The sequence below is a fragment of the Ictalurus furcatus genome, chromosome 5 (assembly GCF_023375685.1).
Source record: "Ictalurus furcatus strain D&B chromosome 5, Billie_1.0, whole genome shotgun sequence".
NCBI classification, from domain to species: Eukaryota; Metazoa; Chordata; class Actinopteri; order Siluriformes; family Ictaluridae; genus Ictalurus; species Ictalurus furcatus.
Window position 1 is genome coordinate 9012315 of NC_071259.1, and position 24739 is coordinate 9037053.

Sequence of the window (24739 nt, forward strand, 5' to 3'; positions counted from 1 at the left end):
GATTCTCTGCTTCAGTACTGATTGCCCAAATAGTTTTTTTTGTTTTGTTTTGGATAAAACAATAATTCTGGTTTAGAGGGTATTTAAAGATGTAGGGCCTCGTGGATAAAAGTTTTTGTTTATGATTGGGGTTATGTTTTGGGGATTAAAGGAGGTCAAGGTGGTAGAGTAGTGGAGTGTGAAGTTCGATTAAGCTTGGGGTCAGTTGAGAGGATTAGAGCCCAGACAGGCATGACTTATTTGCTTGAAAGTTGAAGCTGTCGGACTGACCTCATCACAAGCTGAACAGCGTGGTTTGAGTCTCTCAGCATGGTGGCGGCCACAATAGATCTTTCCATCCTGATGGAAATATATTAGATCCACCAACAACTCAGCACACATGCAGCACACAAAGCAGTGAGGATGCCAGCACAATCCGTGACCCACTCGTGAGGCAAATACAGCAATATCACCTCCATTTATCTGGCCTCCACACTAAAAGATAAGAAAGAGCACAACATGTACAACAATATAGATAATAAATTCCAATATGGCTAACAATGAATGTGGTTATATATTATTAACTATCTATTATTAATTTAGATAAGCAGTCAGATCAGTTAAGGTAGATTTAAACTAAGGGTAACTGTTAAAGTGATTTCTGATCTATAGTACTGTCATACTGTACTTGTTCACAAACAGCTCCAGTTATGGTGAGGGGGAGAGGGCGGACAGTGCCTCTGCCCAGGTTGTCTCTCTTTCTCTGGTTGCTAAAGATCATCAGCTCTCTCTTCTCTTCTTCATCCAGAGAGTTACAATATCGTACCTGAAGACATCCATCAACAACACCTTTCTTTATCATCTTTTTCATCATCATCATCATCATTTTCATTATCAAAACTTATTATTATTATGTTGTCAACATAAATGTAGTGGCTCAAACTTTTCATTTTGTAACAAGCAACAACAGTGCTTATTTCCTTAGTGACCATGTAACATGTTAGTGCATTTTACAGAGTCCCCCCCCCCCCCACCCCCAATTCAATTTAAAACTGCAAATAGACAAACTCACACCCCTGTTTCTCTACTTCAGATAGAGTACCCCAAACTCTTCAGGGACTCACTATATATAAAAACTGTGTTTCAAAATAGAACTTGTTATTTTTCTATACACTATCAAATCCTAGCATAAATATGTTTTGTCTCAGGTGCTTTGAGACATTAGAGAATCCATTCACATGATCCCATTCCACCGAGACTGTCTTCAACCAAATGTTCAACCAAACCCGAACAAACATCTGAGATAGAAAGCCATTAAAAGCATGCTCTCCGTTAAATACCATCTCTCATCTCTTTGCTAATAGTTGGATGAAAGGCAGATTCCTGGAATGTAATGCAAATGCATCAGTACTTTGAGCACTGACCTCGTTGTCATGAGGGGGAAGCTGGTGTAGGAGCTGTTTAATGCGATGCTTCTCGCCAATGCTGTTCACGTAGGGGACCTTATCTTCAGGCAGGAAACTGTAATACTGGTGAACCTGTGTGCATAAACACACACACACACACACACACACACACACACACACACACACACACATTCAGATATGAGTGAGAGATGAATTGAAGCACCAATAAAAGTTAATATACTTTTTCAAGGATTGGTTTATTGAATTGATAAAATGGCTACCAAAAAATGTGTCACTGCACAAGGTACACCATAAACATTACAATGCTTTCAGCTGCAATAAAATCCATCCGCTTCAATTCTGTGCATTTGTGCAAAAAACTTTTAATGCATACAATCTTGCCTTTGTTTACAGCTTGCGTACTTCGGCCCATTATATTCATTTAGCCCTCTGTGTGGGTTGAAATGAATATACAGCCTAGCAGAATCTTACCACCTTCTAATAGTATCTTATTTCCATACATGCTAGCAGCATCATATTACTGTCTCAGCAGATGTTCTGGCACAATAAACTGGAGACAATGCATGTTCAGGTATATAAATCAAAGCACATACCCACGTCACAAATTGTATTCCTCAGCAAGACCTTCCATATGATGCATATTTAAAAAAAAACACCAGAAAAGAAGGAAAGCAGAAACCCATTTCATGTTTCCTTCCCTCCATTTTCCCTTCACAGCCGCTCGTGTCATTATGGCAGAGACGTGCAATCAAGTTGTCAGTGGAATCAAGTGTCCACACGTACAGAATGAAACTGTCATTTGAAGCTTGTTTTTTTTTTTTCTTTAAAAAAAAAAGGTAAATAAGGACTTAAATTTAGTCGATAAACAAATTCCTGAACAGAGAAGCTTAAATAGTTTTCGTGAAAAGGGGCTAAAAATATTTGCTTGAGTCTAAAATGAAAATCAGGGTCCTTTAATGGCACATTAGTGAGTGTGAATAAAAAGGGTCTTATAGAGATACCATAAAATGGCAGAAGGGGGGAAAAAAAGCTCACTGTTATTGCTGCAGGAACTGATTGCAGATCAAAGCTGCAGCGCATGAAAAAAGGATGAAGCAAGATTCAAATGCTACACACTCACACACACACACACACACACACACACACACACACAGAGGTTCCTCAGTCAAAACCATATTGCCTCTCTCATTTGCTGAAAAGGCGATCACATATTATCTCAAATAACATACGTGCAACCTATTCACGGTCAAGCACATTCAGTAAGATGATTAGATCAAATAGATGACACAACTGCACACCAAAAATGAGCACAAGCACATTTCGCACTCATCATTTTGTTCGTCTGAGATTCATGTTATCGAATACATGCTATTATCTGAGAAATTGCTGTTCTGAGACCTGTAATGATGTGGTGGCTGCCTTTAATAAGTGGCAGGATGATGATTCTTGATAGGACTCATTTCCTGTGTGTGTGTGTGTGTGTGTGTGTGTGTGTGTGTGTGTGTGTGTGTGTGTGTGTGTGTGCGTGCGTGCGTGTGTGTGTGTGTGTTTGCAAACTCTATCAGGGTATAGTCTTGAGGCTTGTTTCAAGGTAAGCTCACAACCCTGCTCTTTGCTTGAGGGTTGTCGGTGGAGAGCTGTATCTAGGCAACCAGAAGTGGTTTATTTAGTGGTTGAGTGAGGTAATTGGTTTGGACAGACAAGTCTTAGCTTATGACTGTGTGAATCTGCTGACCAGTGTACAGTCCATATTCTAATCAAAGAAATATGAGATAGATGGACATTACAGAGCACCACCGTGCAAACACACTCACACACTCATTCAGACTTAAGGGCGATTTAGCATAGCCAGTGGGAGGAAACCCGCGTGAATACAGGGAGATGATGCAAAACTCGACACAGACAGTAACCCAAGTGTGTGGTGTATACTGGTGTATTTTGCATAGAAATAAGTTCACGTTCTCTCTAAACATATTTTCTTTAGATTTCTTGGTTTGTGGTCATTTCACTGCTACTGTAATGCTGCAATTTTAATACAGCTTTGCATCTGTCTATCTATTTGCATGACATTCATTCATTCATTTTCAGTAACCATTTTAATTCCGTTAAGGGTTGCGATGGATCCAGAGTCTGCCCCATGAACACTGGGCACAAGGAGGGAATACACCCTGCATCACAGGGCACCATTCACACACACAATTTATCATTTAAGCCAGCTCTTGCCAAGTTTTTGGGAAGTGGGTAGAAACCAGAGAAACTGGAGGAAACCAATGCACACACTTGGAGGACATATAAAACTCCACACAGACAGTAACTTGAGCTTAGGGATGAGCCCAGGACCAAGGAGCTGTGAGGAGACAATACTACACGCTCAGCCACCATTCCACCATGTCTGGATGTTGTCATAAAATATGTATTCATTCCTAATTTTATGCTTTTTATTAGAATGCAGCAAATCTCCATCGGTAAAAAATGCCTGTCAGAAAAGTGAACCTTTTATTCCACAGTATTGTGACTTGGGTCCAGGTTGGCTATTTATAGAAACAGTGTGTTTGTAATAATACTCTTGTCATTGATGCTCTAAATAATATCACATATACTGTCTAGTCTGGAAATCCTTCCTGGTGATGCTGAACCCATGGAGTCATCATTTTTAAAAAAAATCCATCACGTTAACAAAATGAACCCCACAACAATTTTAACTGTTCATAAGGCAAAACAGTGAACGTCTTATTCAAGGGAGTGTAATGATCAGATGCACATACTTAGCTTTTTTTTTTTTTTTTTTTAAATTGCAACATAATCTCAACAGATTACCAAGTCTACATTTTACTGACATTTTGACAGCCTGAAGTATAAAATATTTGTCACTGTTCTGTGTCTGACGAAAGCATTCATGCTGGAGGCTGTGACTCACTGATAGTGTCACTGAGTCATTTATTCTTTGCATTTTGCTTTCTTTTGTTTTCATTTTTTTCTTTTGTGACATTAATTGAAAAATCCTCCTACCTGGTGATTTAGTCACTTATGAAACATTTAAATGGGACCTGTAACAAGCACCTTATTATTATTATTATTTTTTTTTTGAAAGTGTTATGTAATGTGATTAGTAATTATGTATTATTACATAAAATAAACTCGGCTCCTTGGAAGAACCAAAACCTCTCTTGTCAAGAATAAGAAACACCTTAAGCCTTTTTGAATCTTTTAAATAATCTTCCTCTTCTCTCTATACTAACTGTAAAAAACCACTCCCAGCATGATGTGATGCTTGTGTGTGTGTGTTTGTGCGTGTGTGTGTGTTTGAGAGTGATTATGTGTGAGATAGGGACTTGAACAGGTTCGTTCTTTAACAGGAGCCATTTCCATTCTCCATCTTCCTGACCATGAAATGTTCTACAGCGTATTGGCCCTGACCAGCAATTCTCATATTGCAAGGTCTCTTCTGCACACACCCATAAACCGACACACATTTATTTGCCTCAAACCCTGTTACACATGATCACATCTTTTTTTTTAACAGTAGTGCCATTTCTTTTTAAAACGCAGGTCGCACACAGCAAGAGAAAACACTCCATCTGAGCTATGGTTTTCCAGAAATGAGAGAAATCTGCTCTTCACCCATGACCTGTGCCTATGGCTATATACAACAAAATTGAAATGCAGTGCTGTAAATGTATATCTCTCATTGCACAGCAATGTATATGTATGGAAACAACAGCAGATTATTATCCGGTCTTAATTCTTCAGAGGTGGTTTGTCCAACCAGTTCTGCAGCCTACAAACCTCTGCTTTGTTGGCAGTGTGCAATAAAGTTCAGCTCAATCAAAATACGTATTTACATTGACATCACAGCTGATTGTACCAGAGTGGACTTGCATCTCTCCACACACTTGCACTGACGTGCATTAAATTCAGAATCATATCAATATGTTCAGGTATCATAGTAAAATAATAAAAAGCCTGTAATGACAAAAACTAGCCATGGCTATGAATCATAGATTTTCTAATATAATTTTGTTAATTTGGTTTGTTAAATTATATGGTTATTACAGTTGTACAACCAACTTTAAAATGACAAAGGCCACCGTCAAAACGTTCTTTACAAAAAGTGGAACACGCAAAAGATTTTCTCTACAATAACACGTGTTTTTTTAATGAAAAATCACATATAAAGTAGTAACAAATGTTATAAAATGAGCAGGCATTATAATTATGAAACAGGTGATTTTTGTCCCTTTCATTTCTATTTGTATACACACACACACACACACACACACACACACACACACACACACGCCTGTCTTATTATCCTTCCATTTATATAATTATTAATGCAGCTAATTAATTCGATGCTACACCTAAATCTGACCCTAATATTAACCTCAGCAACCAACAGGAAATATTTAGTCTTGTTTATTTTTTCTTTTTTTTTAAAGTTGCCGTTTATGTCAAATAAATAAACAAACAAATAAAGCAGCTTTCCTCACAAGGTCCAGACAAATGTCCCCTCAAGGTCCCCAACAACACACAAGGATGTGAACAGACTTTCTGTTCTTTTGTGTGTACCTCCCTAATATATCAATAATAACTATTTACTGTGCACAAACTGTGTCTCTGCAAAAAAAACGCTTAACAGTGCATGTGCCTGTGTGTGTTTATGTGGGGAACTTTACCTGTTCAGGCTTAAGGCCTGGGGGCACCCAAGCGTATTCCTCCAGAGCGCAGCCGGAATCGTCGTCGGAGGTGGAGTTCCTCTGGAAGTCAAACATGAGCTTAGACACCGTCCTCTCCATGTCCAAAGCCATCATCACCGCCTCATACCACTCCCTACTGCGCACACAGAGAGAATGAGCCTTAATGATGACTATAAATCCTAGCAAACTACTCCTAACATATGTACAGATGTGACCAATCTGCTGGATTAGTGCCTATGAAATATTCACTGGATACATGTTGAGCGAAGGTGTGCTGAATAACAATGCATCATCGATATCTCATTTCAGAAAACATCCTTATATTCGGATTTCACTGCAAGTGTGATAATATACTGTACTCGATCTATCAGTTTTTGGTTGTCAAAAATATTTTATGGCCTTCTATAGGCCCATCCAGTAAATAATGTTTAATTTGGTTATGTAGCTCTGTAGCACAAACATATTACATACACATCAATCTAACGTGGACAAAGGTGCATTAGACACCAAAATTTAGATTAGACAAGCCTTCTTGATTAATCTGTGGTCTGATTAACATCACATACAGGATTACTGATTAAAATTTACACCAGGGACAATGAAAGCTCAAATTCACTCTTTAATATAGAGAACTGTATATAGTGCTGGGTTAGAATGAACCTGACAGTTAATCAAACATGCTCTAGTCTTAGCAATCTAGGCAATATAGGCTGACGTGCATGAATATGCATTTGCATTTAAATTACTTTGGCCACAAATGATCAAGCATATGAGAAAGAGAGAGAGAATATGAAGTTATAGCCCACGATTACCTGAGGAACATGTTTATGTACTATCAAGATTCTCTAAAAACAACTGGGCATAAGAGGCCTAAGGTTTTATGTGTACACTAACTGGGATTGCATTATGACTGTCAGGGCTGTTTCTAGATACAAGCGATATAAGCAGTTGTAGGAATGTAATGATTATTACTGCCAAGAATGGTTGTGAAATTCCACATTTTCGCAAAGTTAACTAATAAATTATCAACATTTCCACAAAATACTGTATATGTATCATCAAGTCTATATTCTAATAGTGGGTAGTATTTCCTGAGCTTCCCATCACTTCTACTGTAGAAATGTTAATGTGGCATGGCTTGTCAACCATGATTATCATCTATAAATTTGCTCATGATCTGAGCCACTGTTCTCATCATCATCATCATGGTGTGGCACCAGTGGCACAATACCACCAGTAACACCAATGTTAATCAGTATAATCTGTACCTAGGATTTATATATACACTTTTACTTATATATATATATATATATAGTGACTAGGGCAGATATTTTCTTTTGATTTCCATTAAGCAACATATTCATAAAAAAAAATTAATAAGTTAAATGAACTATGTACACTTTGTCAGGTGGCTTGAAAAAGATCCTACCTGCTTCAGTAGATAATCTATCCTGGATACTGTAGACTTGTACCTACTTATAACTGCTGCTGTAATCATAAAGACTGTCCTGTGTTTATTGTAGGATTCTTATTCACAATACGCTCATATTCAATATCCTTACAACAACCTTAGTACTGTAAAGTATACAGTTGCAGAAGAGTAACGATTTACACCGATCAGCCATAACATTAAAACCACCTGCCTAATATTGTGTAGGTCCTCCTTGTATCAACAAAACAGCTCTGACTCGTTGAGACATGGACTCCACAAGAGCTCTGAAGGTGTACTGTGGTATCTGGCACCAAGACGTTAATAGCAGGTCCTTTAAGTCCTGTATGTTGTGAGGTGCTGCCTCCATGGATCGGACTTTTTTGTCCAACACATCCCACAGATGCTCGATCGGATTGAGACCTGGGGAATTTGGAGGCCAAGTCAACACCTTGAACTCTTTGTCAGGTTCCTCAAACCATTGTCTGCAACAATGTTTAGGTAGGTGGTACGTCTCAAAGAAGCATCCACATGAATGCCAAAACCCAAGGTTTCCCAGCAGAACATTGCCCAGAGCATAACACTGCATCCGCCATCTTACCTTCTTATAGTGCATCCTCATGCCATCTCTTCCCCAGGTAAGTGACGCACATGCACCCATCCGTCCACGTGATGTAAAACAAAATGTGATTCATCAGACCAGGCCACCTTTTTCCATTGCTCCATGGTCCAGTTCTGATGCTCACGTGCCCATTGTAGATGCTGTGCTACAGTAGTTCTTCTTTGGGATTGGACCAGATAGGCTAGCCTTCCCTGTCCACGTGCATCAGTGAGCCCTTGTCAAAGTCACTCAGATCCTTATGCTTGCCCATTTTCCCTGCTTCCAACAGATCAACATTGAGAACTGACGGTTCACTGTCTGTCTAATATATCCATTACAATGAGAGTGCCATTGTAATGAGATAATCAATGTTATTCACTTCACCTGTCACTGGGTTTAATGTTATGGCTGATCGATGTATAATCCACTAGTTGGTGTCACCCAAAAGAGGATTATTTCCCTTTCGAGTCTGGTTCCTTTAAAGGTTTCTTTCATTTGACATCTCAGGAAATCTTTCCTTGCCACTATTGTCTCTGGCTCCTGTCAAATGAACATGGCCACAGGTGCATGAAACACCAACATTTAGATTAAACCAACCTTCAGGACTGATCTGTAGACATCTACATCACTTAAAGACTACTCATTAAAATTCACACCAGGGAGAATGAAAGCTCAAATTCACTCTTTAATACAGAGAACTGTAAATAGTGCTGGGTTAGAATGTATCTTACAGTTAATCAAACATGCCCTGATCTTAGCAATATGATAATATAGGCTGAAGAGTATAAAAATGCATTTGCATTTAAATTACTTTAGCCAAACAAACAAACAACAGCAACAACAAAAAAAAGCACACAAGCATTCATTTGGGATCTAAATCTTACATCAGAATTTCTGTAAAGCTGCTTTGTGACAATATCTATTGCTAAAAGTGGTATACAAATAAAATGGAAATAAAACTTAACATCCAACTGAGTTTACAAACCAACAAAATAGAGTCCCCCGTTGTTACAGTTATGTACACAGAAATAAGACTGCCTTGGTTTACATATCTGATAAAAGCACCTTTTGTCTTTAACTACCACTAAGGCTGAAGTTCACATTACAGCCTCCCTTTCACTCAGGAGAGCACATCGAATTAATGAAAACATTGGCATTATTTTATTAATTTGAGTATGCAAAGTAGCGACTTAAGAGCATGATAAATTAAGTTTCTCATTAAGTTGTAAAAGCATGATGAAAGCCATATTAGTAAAATAAACTAAATTTGCAGTGATTAAGATGATCATGGCATTAGTATATATATATATATTTTTTTTAAAACATCATATCTTGCTTTTATATCATATTCGAGTATTCAGTCCGCATTTTCTGTCCCTGATTTCTTCTCATGCAAAACAAACCATGGTTTTAGCCACACTGCTACAAGAAATAAGCAACTAACAGCTTTTATTCTGTTATTGTGCCTGATTTGCCATGCTGAAAGGCAAACATATGTAACATATGTAATTAGTGATTGTGGTGTTTATTTTTAAGGCAGCATTGTTGTAACATTGCACAGGCAGTTTTGCACCTTGCTTATACAGTGTTGACTGTAATTAAAAACTGCTTTTGTAACGTCTTTTTGTTAAATTGAGGCCATCCAGTGAAGCTCTGGCAATACAATCCATGTAATGCTCTTAAGGTATTGTTTCAAAGCAGTTATACATTTACATTTATTCATTTAGCAGAGGCTTTTATCCAAAGTGACTTACAAATGAGAAAATACAAGCAAAGCGATATATCATGTATATATGTGGAGAACAATACAAGTAGTGCTACCATACTAGATGTGGGTCTTTAGCTGTTTTTTGAAAATAGTGACAGATTCTGTGGTCCGGATTGAGGTTGGAAGTTCATTCCACCACTGAGGGACAGTTAGTTAGAAGGTTCTGGAAAGGGATCTTCAGCCATGCTGTGTAGGTCAGTCATTGATTGATCGTAGATTGCGTGAGGGAACGTAAGCCTCAGGAGAGAGTTGAGGTATGAGGGTGCTGTTCCAGACAAGGTCTTGTAGGTGAGCATCAAGGCCTTGAATTTGATGCGGGCGGCTACAGGAAAGCAATGGAGGGAGATGAAGAGGGGTGTGACATGGGTTCTCTTGGGCTGGTTGAAATATTGGGGTTATATTATATTGGGTTCATCTAATTTTAATGATGAATTATTTAACTTCCCCTGGGTAACAATGCCAAGCATCATTCTTGCAAATTCTCCCATGATCTTAGGTATAGAGTGTTGTTTTGTTAGACATTGAGATATTGAGTTTCTTTTGCTTCCTTTGAATAATTTTGACTTTGACTCTCTGCTGTTGGGACATGGTAATTATTTGTACTTCTGTTGTAGGATATAACCCCTGCTGTTTTGCCGTATGGGTATCTGATGGATGTTTTGATCTTCGGGCTGTTTATTTAATTTTTTGGACAAACCAGCTGTTAATAGTAGTAGTTTATTTTTGTATTTCTTAGATGTCAAGTAGAGGTTGGCTGTGCTGGTAGAATTTGGCCTGGCAGCTTACAGAGGGGTCTCTTTTGTGAAGCCACTTCCATGCTGTGTACTGGAGATTGCCCACTTTTTTTGCCCACTCATATGTGTGTATGTGACCTCTGTCATCAAAATGTGTGTTGTGTGGTAAGTGCTAATGGCTAGAGGATGTGTGACAAAAGGCTAGAGGATAATTAAACCAAACTGTGAAATAATATTGAGTCTGTGACGGTCCTTTAATGGTCATTTCGTATTAACGGATGGGGTAGAGGCGGTCTGAGCGAGTTTGAAATAAAGAGCTGTTTCTCTGCTTGGTGAACTTCTTTAACTTAACTTGGCTTGGTTAGAGAAGAACAATTAACTGATTAACTGAATCACTACGTGTTATTTATATTCCTGTGTCTGCTTATTCTACTGAACACCAGAATTTGCACCTTTGCTGACCAGTGCTAAAAGATTGTAGTCTGTAGTTTATAGTCTGATGGCCCAAATCTGTAGGTTCAAGTTAATTAATCATTTGCTTGCAAGCTTTTGTTGCGTATCTGCCCACAATATTTAAATACGCACTGAGTCATAGCTGACTCAAGATTGTGTTCCTAAACCAAAGAATGGTGATAAAGTTCCTTTATTCAAGATGAAAGCACTCTGAAAATAATGTGTGGATGTATACCTCAATGCCATCTCTTATACTTCTGCCAATTGGCATGTGACAAAGTGTTGCACAGGTCAGATACACAGTGTAGCAGAGCGCAAGCAACTGCCAGATCAGCTGGGAATAGCCACTGCTTGTAAGGTGTAGAACAGCAGAAGTCAGAAAAACTTAAGAAGTGGAAAAAAACCCCAGATCCAAGATCGCATTATTATCAAAATAATGTGCAGTAAAATTATGCATGCCTGGCTTTGCAAAAAAGCTACATTTTTCTTTAATATGCAAAGCGACTTACTGTTTCCTTAATGCTTTGTACTTTTATCTGGCCATTTTCTACTGCTTAGCTGAACTTGTATGTGCTCATCTGTGCCTGTAAATGTGTTTCCTACAGCCAGGCGATGCAGCTATACTGTAGGTCCTGCCACAGGAGAAAATTCATAATTTGCAAGAAGTAATACATCACACAGCTTTTATATCACTTATGTTTGGAAATGTATTCATGTCCCAGGCAGCTCAGGCACCATATCAACCTTTTTCATCAAGAAGAGAGACTAAACAATGAACATAAACATAAACATACCAAACAACCACAAATCCACTAAAATTTGGATCTATGATATGCTGTATTCTAATCTGACACAAAAGGAATCTGTATGCATACACATATTAAAACGGAGTGATCAGTGGGGATCAGTGACACACAAAATAGAATGAGAACTAGAGGAAAGACTTCACACAGATCTGCTTTAAATCTTATCTTCTCATAAGCATCCCACAAACCCCAGAGGGTTGAGAGAGAGAGAGAGAGAGAGAGAGAGAGAAGGGAGAGGGAGAAAGAGAGAGGTGCAAAAGCCGTGCTAAAAGAACCGATTTTCTCTCTCACGTGTCCTGCCTCATCTTTCTCTCTTTCCCTCTGCCAGTGGATTTGACTGTTTCTGTGTGGGTGTGTGTGAGAGCGAACAGGAGAGAGGGAGACGAGTGAGAGAGGAGAGGGGGAGCGAGGGAGAGAAAAAAAGAACTCTTATTTATGTAAAAGGCAATGTGAGAGGAGGCTCTCAGCTGAAGCGCTGATGCTGAATGCTATTTTGCTAATAGGTTAACTCTTTGAGACACAGCCAGTCTTTAAAGAAAACGACTTCATTTAATCTAAATTAGATCTAAAAGGACCAACCGAATGTGACATTAATATATTAGTGATAAAATGCAAACACAATGAAGTCTTGCTTATTACCTAATGTCTTTGATGCATTTGCTCATCAGCTGAAACGTGAAATGGTATCTGATTTTGAAAAACAAGTGAAAAGACAAATAGTTTTTGTTTCAAGCATATACAAATATTCTTGATGGTAATAACGCTGATGAGCTCCACACACTCCAGTGTCAAGCAGCAGCTGCAAGTGGGCCCTCCACGTTGCATAATGCGGCTGTAATTACTGGATGTGTGCTGATAATTAACCCTTAGTGATGCCTGCATGTGACCATGTAATACTATCAATGCAAAAATGACACCCTCGAGGCTGGTTTAACGTTTCTGCAAGGGGCCCTCATCCTAAAAGCATGGCTAATTTCTTGCTGTGTTTGCTGCATACCAATCGGTTTTTATTGTGAGAAAAGCAAGGTGGTATTGTGGTAACACGGCATTCGGAATCAACAACTAAACAAATGGCACTGCAGAACTCGGTTGCGAGGTTGATTAGTATCTAAAGTAAGAATATTGACCAAGTGCAAATGCTGATGGACGTACAAACTGTTCAACTCTGAGGCTGCAAAATATGCTGGTGAAATAATTTGACATTTTAGCACATAAAAATTGATAATCCAGTGCAGTTCAGTACTGGTTTGGTTAAGTTCAGAGAAAACAAAATCTCAGAAAAAAAGGAGTTCCATTGCTTAAAGGTGCAGGTTTTATTTATTAATTTATTTATTTGTATTTTTTTAGATCGTTCTGCTATCTGCAAATTGAGTTGTAATTGCAGTGAAAACAGAGACAAGCCTTCCCCTTCGCCCAATCAACCCTCTCTGTTGAAACTAAAATACTGTATGTGTCATGGGTGGCTTTTTAAGGAGATTTCCAGGATGGAAAACTGTGAACTGATGCCAGAAATGAATAAACAAGCCAGATCAACTGCATAATACTGTGAATAAGAGTTAGTCTAAGCTGCTAGGTGCTACAATTTAATTAGGTGCTATAGTCTACACTATATAGCCAAAAGTTTGTGGACACCTGACCATCACACCAATATGTGCTTTTTGAACATCCCATTCCAGATTTAGTCCCCCTTTGCTGTTATAATAACCTCCACTCTTCTGGGAAGGCTTTCCACTAGATTTTGGAGTGTGGCTGTGGGAATTTGCCCATTCAGCCACCTAGTGCATTAGTGAGGTGAAGTACTGATGTCGGGCGAAGAGGCCTGGGGTGCAGTAAGCATTCCAGTTCATACCATAGGTGTTCAGTGGGGTTGAGGTCAGAGCTCTTGAGTGTACAGTCCCCTTAGTTCCAGTGAAGAGAAATTTTAATGCTGCACCATACAAAGGCATTTGATACAATTGTGTGCTTACTACTTTGTGGCAAACGTTTGGGACAGAACCACATATGGGTGTAAGGGTTATGGTAATGGCTTAGTGGTTAGCACGTTCGCCTCACACCTCCAGGGTTGGGGGTTTGATTCCCACCGTGACCATGTGTGCCCAGTTTGCATGTTCTCCCGGTGGGGAGGGGTTTCCTCCACCAGTCCAAAGACATGCATGGTAGGCTGATTGGCATGCCCAAAGTGTCTGTGGTGTGTGAATGTGTATGTGATTGTGTGCTGTGATAGATTGGCACCCTGTCCAGGGTGTACCCTGCCTTGTGCCTGATGCTCCCAGGGATTGGCTCCAGGTTTCCCCATGACCCTGAAAAGGATTAAGCGGTGTAGAAGATGGATGGATGGATGGATCTCAAACACCAAGGCAACAATTGTTAGGAGGCAATGGATTGGGATAAAACCTGTTTGATTGAAGTTTGATAGAAATTTCCTCAAGAAATTAGTCCACGTTGCAAGAGTCATCCCCCTTAAACCTGAAGAGGTACCCTATTTATGGTGCAATAAACAAATGACAAGGCAATAGGTCATTCCTAAAAGTTTGAGGTCAGAGCTCTTGAGTGTCAGTGAATGTGTCAGTGTCAGAAATGAACCATGGGAAACCTTACAACATTCAACAAGCTGTTTTTATAAAGAGTCTCATTGTAAAGAATCACATTGTCTGCTTTTTCATGGCACTAGCCAGTTTTTGGTTTCCTAGGACTGGCCGAAGCGTTTTTGTAATGGGGTCTAATGCGACTTTACAGACAAGCGATGAAATCAGGAAAAATACTTTTCCAATTACACCAGCAGCTAGTTGCTGATGCATGCACCACATGGATTAGAGAAAGCTCATAAATATTCATATGAAATAACAGTCATTAAACAGAGGAGATAAAGCCAATGTTTAATGACCATAATGTAGTTTTAAGAGGGCCATGTTTACAAAAGTGTCTTCCTCTCCTATTTGGAGAAGTTTCTGCCAGTAAACACTAACATGAACAAAGCCTATTATCTCCAAGCGAACAGAACTGCTTATTGACTAGATGAGAAATGCAGCAAAACAGCAGTTATCATAACTTTTAGGAAACATTTTTTTCTAGTTTAATAACCTAATATGCACATAATATGCACATTGTAAAGACTATTCTTTTATGAGCTGTGAAATCTCTGCAATTCCAGAAAACTGTATTTAGCTATTTATGTCTTATGTATTTAAACTAAAATTAAACTGAAAAAGGTCATTCATTATTGACAGATAGAACTAAAAGTGAAATGTATTAGAATTAAAAATTAATGAGAATTGTATTTTTTTTTGCTACAACAATATATTTTTTGTCTGCTTATATTTTGCATTGTTGATGTGCAATATAGTGTGACAATATAGCTGTATAACAGCATAGTGCAATGCAGAAATAGTATACAATCAACATATGCTCTACCTGTGAAAATTATTATGTCAGTTTAAAAAGTATTTCAGTCTTAATTGATGTAATGGTGCGACATTGCTATATGTATATAATATCATCTTACAATGTAAAGTTGTATTGAAACTCATGATATTGTATTGTATGGTTATTATACCATGAAATTTTCATGGTGTTTCACACCAAGTACCAAGATTTGTGTTTTTGAGTCATTTCGTTTATACAGTCATTAATTAGTTTGCAATTCAACAACAGCCAAAACTTATTTTACAGATTTCCATCTGCTAGATTTCTGTCCAAAGGAATAAATTATTAAAGAATACTAGAGAGATCTAGTTTCTATGGATTTGTAGTCTGTGGCAAATATCTATGATTTTGGCTAAATGGTACCTTACAATGAGGTGCGCACAACCAAACAGCTAATATCAGATGGGACAAACAGAAACTGTGATTCATTTAAAAATGTGTAATATGTATGATTAAGAAATAATATCTGGTCATTTTATCACGTCAGCAAACCATTTACTTGAAGAAATACTGTATGAGACTACTGTTTTGTTTGTTACAATTGCTAAGGGCATTGTTGATTGCTAGTCTTGAAAAATTGCATTGCCTACACTGTAGTGACATCTTTTAAAACTCTTGAGGGGAGTCAGTCAATGAGTCAGTGATTCACGTCAAGTCTATCCCACACAGTGATTCTGAAATTACTGTGCAAATCAGCTGACATCGCCACAGCAGTACATTTTCAATCTAATATCATGTTTGCCAAATGGTAATGTTTAATGATTTTGTAATGATTAATGGCTGTTTGGATAAACAGAATAAGACTATGAGTCTCAATGTGGTCAAGTGATGTTTATAAAAAAAAAAATATTTTGCTGTATTCAGATGTTTTCTATCACAGGTACAGTATTTCCAATCCTCTATGGCCAGTTCAATGTCAGTGGGGTATTCCTGCAGATCGTTGAGGTTTCCATGGATATAGCAAGGCTGCTGTCTCACAAGTTATACATTAAGCGACTACTGTAACACACTTTCATACAATTTTCAAAATTTTCAGTTTTTATGCCATTGAAATTATGCCAGGTGCAATGGATAGAAAACTCTTTCCAATACTTGAAACCTATCTCCAGCTGTTACAGCATACAAGCTGACTTGGGGTACTCATGATGCCTTCATCTGGGCCATTTACGAAGTCTGCTACTGACCAGGGAATGAAGACTTTGGAAATAGTCGGCTACTGGGTGATAGTGGTGATCCTTTCCATGCCTATTCGATTATACCAATTGCTCAACCACAGATGGTAGACGAGAAGAATTTATGACGGTGCACAACAGAGGTCACACTGCATGGAGGAGAGAGCAATAGACATTTGGAAAATGAGATTTCATATGCCTCCATAAGTCATCAGGAGGACTTAGAAGAACACCAGAGAGGACTTATTCAATAATAGAACATTGCTTCACATAAGAGGCAGAATACACCACGTTTCCCTCTCTTTCTCTGCAACTTTCTAGCCATCCTCTTGGCAAAACTAGGAAGCCCTGCCATTTTTGGCAGATATCAATGCCCTTTAGACTGTGGGAGCTGCATATACAAAGTCATCCCAATCTTTTTCCTATGATATCCTATGCAATTTGATATGCTGCCATGAGATTTAAAAAAATAAATAAATAACATACATCCTTTAAAATATAACTTCACTTTACAAAAAAAAAGTTTATTTATGAATTGTTTATGCTTACATTGGTCGTACTCTATTTAAAATAAAATGACTGATCTGAATGTTTGTTTACTCAAGAATAAATTGTGCTGATTTACACTAGGTTTATACTGGCAACCTTTGAATGCAACCTTGTTTGAATGCATGCCTGCCTATCTATCTATATATCTATCTGTCTATCTGTCTATCTATCTATCTATCTATCTATGTATGTATGTGTGTATCTATCTATCAAACTTTGAGGTTTCTTCATAATAAATCCAAGAATTAGTGGACTTTACAGACCAGCAGAGCCTGTCACGATGGCAAGACACAGTCTAAAACCCCTGGAGGCATTCTGAGGGCAAAATGCCTGCTAAAACATAAGCTACCCACTGTAGCTTTGTGCCATTTTGAGGTACTCACCTGACTGGAATGTGCATCTGAAGCACCAAAAAAAAAGGGCAAAATCTCACACAAACACACAAACATGTTGACACAAACATATAATAAGACCGAGTAAAAGAATATTCTAAAAATGTGGGTATTGACTATACTATATGTGTATCTATATAGGCACAAATGTTTGCACTGTAGGAATCACAGCATTTTCTTTAAGATGGAAGAGTCAGGATAACAATCTATCAATTTCAGATATAGAAATCTCCACATCCTGTTTTCTTTACACAGGTATTACTATCAGGAAATTAGCCTTTTTATTACTTATACCAGATCGAAAAAAAAAAAAAATTAGTGGCATCGTCTATCCTTAAAGGCTGTCAGACATTCATTCTGGTCGCCATGGAGCTTTCAGGTCTCCGTGGAAACGTTGCGCAGCTGCGAGCCTCGCGCAAGGAAACAAGCTTGCCGAAGCCGATGTGTCATTAAATCCGCCACACAGTGGGAGAGTAATGAAGACAGAGGGAGCTCACTCTGGCAAATCGCTCCCCAAATAAAACCAAACACAACCCAAGGAGGCCCTTCTTGCCTTTCTCAATCTATCTCCCACAGAACATCAGATTGAATTTGGACACCCAGACTCATCTTCTCATGGCACATGACAATTTGATACCTCGTTTTGCTTAGGTACTCTTAAGGCCTACTCTCATTGTGAAAACTACATGGAATTTGCAGCAAAAAAAAAGCCTCAGAAGCGTCTTTCAATAGAGTCATGCTGGTTTGAAATGGTCTCAAATGACTGGTCATAGGAAATCAAATCAATGTACATGGCCTATGTGCAGTACCTCTTCAAAACATCCTACAGTTTTTAACACTAAGGTTGGGGAGGTTCTTAGCAGTTATCACCTTTCTTCCGTTCATTTAATTAATGGATATTTGTGACCCCAACTTTTAGACAATAGACAACGTTGTAGCGGTAAAAGCTAAGCAATGTCAACTTTGTGAAATTCAGTGGTAACCTTTATTTTGTATTATTAGGCCCATAGAAAGGTTTAACCTTTAAATGCATATCGCCAAACATATTTTGATGGCGTGCTTGATATTTTTCTAACACTGTGCTACAAATGACAAACCATGGTCTATTACTATTTATACAAACATATTTTGTCTATGTTAAAAGTGAATGGAGATACATATATAATCATAATCATCCATGACTGTACATAATGCAAGAACCTAACTCTATATTATATAGTAATCATGAGTACAGAGGTAGCAACTACTTAAATTACATAAACACTTTTCTCACTTTTGTTCATAGTTATAAATGAGCCAATAATAGTATATATAATATAATATTCAGACTAACTTATACACATATAAATGAACAATGACATGAATTGTCATTTATAGACATTTGTTAATTATCAAATTATGAGTAGCTAATGATTTTTCTATATCTATTAATGGTGTATAAGTGAAAGTCATTGTAATGTATTACCAATGTCCATGTTTGTTTAGTTTTGAACATTTCTTTCCAGATTTAGACCCCCCTGTGCTGTTATAATAGCCTCCACTCTTCTGGGAAGGCTTTCTACTAGATTTTAGAACATGGCTGTGAGGATTTGCCCATTCAGCCACAAGAGCATCAGTGAGGTCAGGGAATGACGTCAGGTGAAAAGGCCTGGGGTGCAGTCAGCATTTCAGTTCATCCCAAAAGGTGTTCAGGTGGGTTTGAGCTCAGGGCTCTGTGCAGGTCACTCGAGTTTTTCCACTCCAATCGTAGAAAACCATTTTTTCACGGAGCTCACTTTGTGCACAGGGGCATTGTCATGCTGGAACATGTTTGAGCCCCTTAGTTCCAGTGAAGGGAAATTGTAATACTACAGCAAACAAAGACATCTTATACAATTGTGTGTGGAAAAACTACAATGGCGTGTGATGGTCAGGTTACACGAAACTTCTGGCCATATAGTGTATTTATACCACAGTGGTGTTGAATGACCTAATCTGACTGGTCAGAAGGTGCTTTTCTATAACATAAGCTCTGACATTACTGGTGGTTACAAAACAATTTAGGTTTATACATTAATGAGCTCATTCTAATACCGTATCATTTCTATAGTAACATCTATTTCACAGGGATTTGTATGGCATACACCTCATGGCAGATTGTATGGCAGATCTCTGTAATGTTTGCAGATGCTGTAATGTTAGCTGATCATTGTAATGTTAGCTGATCGCTGTAATTTAAGCTGATTGCTGTAACATTAGCTGATCACTTTAACATTAGCTGATCGCTGTAACATTAGCTGATCGCTGTAATGTTAGCCGATCGCTGTAACATTAGCTGATCGCTGTAACATTAGCCGATCGCTGTAATGTTAGCTGATCACTGTAATGTTTGCAGATTCTGTAATGTTAGCTGATCGCTGTAACGTTAGCTGATCGCTATAATGTTAGCCGATCACTGTAATGTTAGCCGATCGCTCTAACATTAGCTGATTGCTGTAATGTTAGCCGATCGCTGTAACATTAGCTGATCGCTGTAATGTTAGCCGATCGCTGTAATGTTAGCTGATCACTGTAATGTTCGCAGATTCTGTAATGTTAGCTGATCTCTGTAACATTAGCTGATCACTGTAATGTTAGCCGATCACTGTAACGTTAGCTGATCACTGTAACATCAGCTGATCATTGTAATGTTTGCAGATTCTGTAATGTTAGCTGATCGCTGTAACATTAGCTGATCGCTATAATGTTAGCCGATCGCTGTAATGTTAGCCGATCGCTCTAACATTAGCTGATCGCTGTAATGTTAGCCGATCGCTGTAACATTAGCTGATCGCTGTAATGTTAGCTGATCGCTGTAATGTTCGCAGATTCTGTAATGTTAGCTGATCTCTGTAACATTAGCTGATCACTGTAATGTTCGCAGATTCTGTAATGTTAGCTGATCGCTGTAACGTTAGCTGATCACTGTAATGTTAGCCGATCGCTGTAATGTTAGCCGATCGCTCTAACATTAGCTGATCGCTGTAACGTTAGCTGATCGCTGTAATGTTAGCCGATCGCTGTAATAGCCGATCGCTCTAACATTAGCTGATCGCTGTAATGTTATCCGATCGCTGTAACATTAGCTGATCGCTGTAATGTTAGCTGATTGCAGCAATGTTAGCTGATGTACCCTGCATTAGACAGCATCACCCCAGCCCATCATTGATCATTTTCCTAAAACAGCAAGCCTGTCATGTTTTATTCTTTTTACATAAGTTTTTATACGTGATGTGTTTTATACTGTATTTGTATCATGCACCTTAACTGTGTTTTGTCTAAATATGTCATCATGCGTGCAACCTTTATATATACTCTAAACTATCTAGTTTTGAGTGACATCTAAATGTAACATTTTGCCCTGCAAAATGGAAAAAAAAAAAAGCTGTAGGACTAATGAAATAAGTGTATCAAATACCATTACTTTATTATTGATATAGTCCATGTTAGTGAGATGTTATTGAGTGGATTATGTTGCTGTCATTCCGTTCCACAGAGAAAAGAATGAACAAGTCTTGCTCAGTGTAATCCAATCACATCCATTTCATTCTGAACACAGCTTATCTGGATCACACAAAACAAGCCTTTGATTGAAAACGCATGACCTCTGACAGCTGTGTGTGTGTGTGTGTGTGTGTGTGTGTGTGTGTGTGTGCGTGAGAGAGAGAGAGAGAGAGAGAGAGAGAGAGAAAAGAGAGAGATATGATAATTAATTTACTGTTATCATCACATAGAAGATACATAGAATCATTTGCTCATTTACAATTATGTCAGATTTCTTGATTTGGTCTCCATGCACATGACTTAAAATAATTTTCCAATGTATTCAAATTTGACAGATTATCAAGTAATCCATGATGGTGAGTCATTTTGCTGTTTTTTTTTTAAATTAATAATTAATTCATTAATTTTTTATTACACAATTTCTAACAAGTACCTTTCAGAGTTCAGATTTTCAAAGAAAAAACTCCTCACACACTTAGCATATCAGCATGCTATGTGGACCACTCTGCATTAATTTAACATGGATTTTTACATTTCTTGTAATTGTTTTTCATTGGAGCTTTACCACCAGCCAGTCTATGTATTTTTACAGTCTCTTAGCAAATTATTACATACTTTAAAACTGATTACATACAGTAACTGAGTTCAAAACCAAAAATAGTACTTAGCTATATGTAAAAAAAAAAAATACTATTCTAACCCTAACCCTAAACCACAACGAGACACTTAACACATATTCTAATACTTAAATAGAGACAAAATTGTTTAATTTGCGTCAGTGAGGGTCAAATAACACATGAAATGCACAATTTAATTTTTCAGTGCCCTATATGGAAGCCTGAGTTGAGGCAACTCAAGACATTTGCTTTGGATAAGAAGACGTTTTAATGATATAGTGATTTTCAGCATATCAGAAGACTTCTGAAACTAGAAGATCTGAAACTTCTAATCAAAAGATTTCCATAGATGAAAAATATTTTTTTTTGCCAGTGTATAGAAAGAAAGTGTAATGATTACAACATTGATTGTCTAACAATGTAGGCAATTGTTGTACCTGTTAGTTACAGTATACATATTGTCAAACCATTTTTCAGAATGAATATTTTTGTTTCCATTGTAATTGGTTGCTTATGATGTACTTTATACCATGGTACGTCTCATACAGTAAAGTTGCTACGTTCATTCTGTTTGAAAGTTGAAAGGATTCAGCTTACACTGTGACACATGGAAAATGATCACATCACACCAACCTGATCATTGTATATTTTCCGAAAACAGCACACACCGGTGAGTTTTATTTTTTACTCAGCATGTGTAAAAGACTAGCATACAGAGCTTACATAAAGTAATGATCAGGGTATTAAAGTTTGCTGTGCTGTGGTGTAGTGAAATATGATTAATATGGAATCTGATTAGAGATACGGCTGTGTTTCTCCCTTCAGCAGAACAGAGGCTCTGCAATTTTTGTTATTGAAAGCTGTTTGCTGCCATCCATACTACCAGCAAATGAACGCTGGGGTTAGCAGTCCCCCTAACACACAAACACACTCTCTCACACACACACACACGCACACGCAGACACACACACACACACACACACACACACACACACACAAACACACACAGACACACACACTTTCCTTGCAGTAACAAGCAGAAAAATGCAGTACCAAATACATATCTCTCTCTCTCTCTCTCTCTCTCTCTCTCTCGCACTCTGTATTACAATACTCAAAGAAGGCTGACATTTAAGAGCAGCATTCATTAGAACTGCAAATACTCAAAAAGGATGGACCATTATGAGCTTTTTCTATTGAATCATACTGATCCACTCTTTTTCTTGACCTCTTTAACAGCAGCCCACATGAACATACAGACAAACCATTGAGATTTTCTCCCATTTCTCCTCTCTTTGCAGCAAATGTGTTTTATAAAGGCACAATTGGCAGGAGAGTGAATAGAAGGAGAATTTGGGGTTTTACTTTTTATCTGATAAATAGGAAAGGATAGGGTTTCAGAAATACTATGGTTAGTAAGTAATGCTACTGATTGTACATCATTTGTGGCGCTCCAGGCTATTTCAAAAGCTCTCTCGGTACACCTTTGCATTGTCATGGGTTCCACTGACTACAAAGATACAATTTTATCCAAACATCCATTAAAAAGATTAGTACATGAGAGAGACTTCACATATTTCCATAGTCTAAACAAGCACTTATACAAAAGAGAGATATTGAACAAAATAAGAATTGTGGTTTTCCAGTTTATAGGGAGAATCCAAAGTAAAGTATACGAACTGGATAAATAAATAGTAAAGCAGTAAATAAATAAAAAAGAAATATTTCACCAACGCAAACAACTTGTCTTAGCCATTATGAGCTTTCGTCATAATAGTTTACTGTTACTGCTCCATATTGATGTGTTAATGAAGATATTGTGACGTTTATTTGGGCCTTGTAATAAGGCCCAAATGTCCGTTGCTGGCTTGTAAACGAATTATAAAAAATAGACTTTGCATAACATAACAGGAGATTTTTATTAGGTTTTTTTGGCCTATTAGAGGGAATGCAACCAGCCAGGCACCTTTCTCTCACTCACACACACACACACACACACACACACACAGTTGCAGTTCATTTGCTTTTGAACTGTCCCGATCCTTGATGTGCTAATTGCCATGAGATTGTTCTTGAACGCTAAAGCAGGAGGTTTTCCATCATCCCCTCTCTCTCTAACACGTAAAAAAGAAAATAGATATAAATAAATATAGGAGAAAAGAAACATCTCATTGGGCAGCAGAACACTGTAATTAGGCAGTGACAAATTTCAGTTCTCTTTCTTCACATGTGTGGGAAATGCACACAATGACTTTCCGTGCGCCTGCATGAGTGTGCGCATGCGTGTGTCACTGTAAAGTGTGTGGGATGGCCTGAAATAGGAACGCAGCATTTCAACAGGCAAATTGCACTCATGCAGTGCAGAAACGAAGAGACTGGGAAAAAGCAGAATAGTTTCCATTTGTTTGCCTGTGCTTCTGATGCTAGGTGTGATGCCGAATCCATACTGCAGGCCAAATTTGTTCCCTATAGGGCTGCTATGACAGGTGGCACGCATGAGTCATGTAAGATACCATTGGATAGAGCTAGAAGAACCAGGTCACTCCTACATGCTTGACATTGAGATATATTTCCACTTGGCACATGACGATTCAGCCAATGACACTAAGGGACATTAGGAACCTGCACAGATGCGCACACATGCTTGTTTGCTTGCAGGCATTGCGCAATGAGGCTTCGTTATTCCTGCACAGCCACAGAAAAAAAGCTCTCTTGTTGCTATGCTTTTTAAAGCTCTCCTTCCATCTCTTTCTCTCTCCCTCCTACTACCTACTTAACGGGGCAGGTTAGTTACAAGTAGGAACAAGCTGCAACGCTGCACTCGGTTAGTATCACATTTCCAGAACTTTCTCCTTACCTTCTCCGGAAGCTATTTGTAACCTTTCATACGGATCATACGACCCTCATAAACAATATTAAAATAACCTCTAAGGGAAAATAAAATTGACTCAACTGTATAAAGGTTCATTACTGACATAAAATCACATTAGATATCACACATTATTCCATTTGGCTAATGGGTGCATGCATGTGTTCTTCACAATGTGGAAGAATGTCATAAATGAAAATACATTTTTTTGCTAGTTTTGGCAGTAAGCAGGCATTTCGGAGGCCCAATATCAGCAAATGTGTGTTTATTTGTGAACAATTTATTAGCCGCATGTGCATGC

The 24739-nt window shown here is 38.1% G+C and overlaps 1 protein-coding gene across 3 annotated transcripts in view; it reads right to left on the bottom strand.

The window, feature by feature from the left end:
• prickle2a (prickle homolog 2a) overlaps nucleotides 1-24739 on the bottom strand; it is a 35850-nt gene that overhangs the window by 3575 nt on the left and 7536 nt on the right. For 2 of the 3 annotated variants that reach the window (XM_053624662.1, XM_053624661.1), the window contains exons 2-5: nucleotides 6083-6239; nucleotides 1404-1517; nucleotides 668-805; nucleotides 271-474 (exon numbers count right to left, since the gene is read on the bottom strand). In XM_053624662.1, the coding sequence (XP_053480637.1) occupies nucleotides 271-474; nucleotides 668-805; nucleotides 1404-1517; nucleotides 6083-6217 (591 nt within the window). In that variant the 5' untranslated portion in view covers nucleotides 6218-6239. Of the gene's footprint in view, nucleotides 1-270; nucleotides 475-667; nucleotides 806-1403; nucleotides 1518-6082; nucleotides 6240-11597; nucleotides 12088-24739 lie in introns of those variants that run through there. The other variant, XM_053624660.1, reaches the window with a different exon arrangement.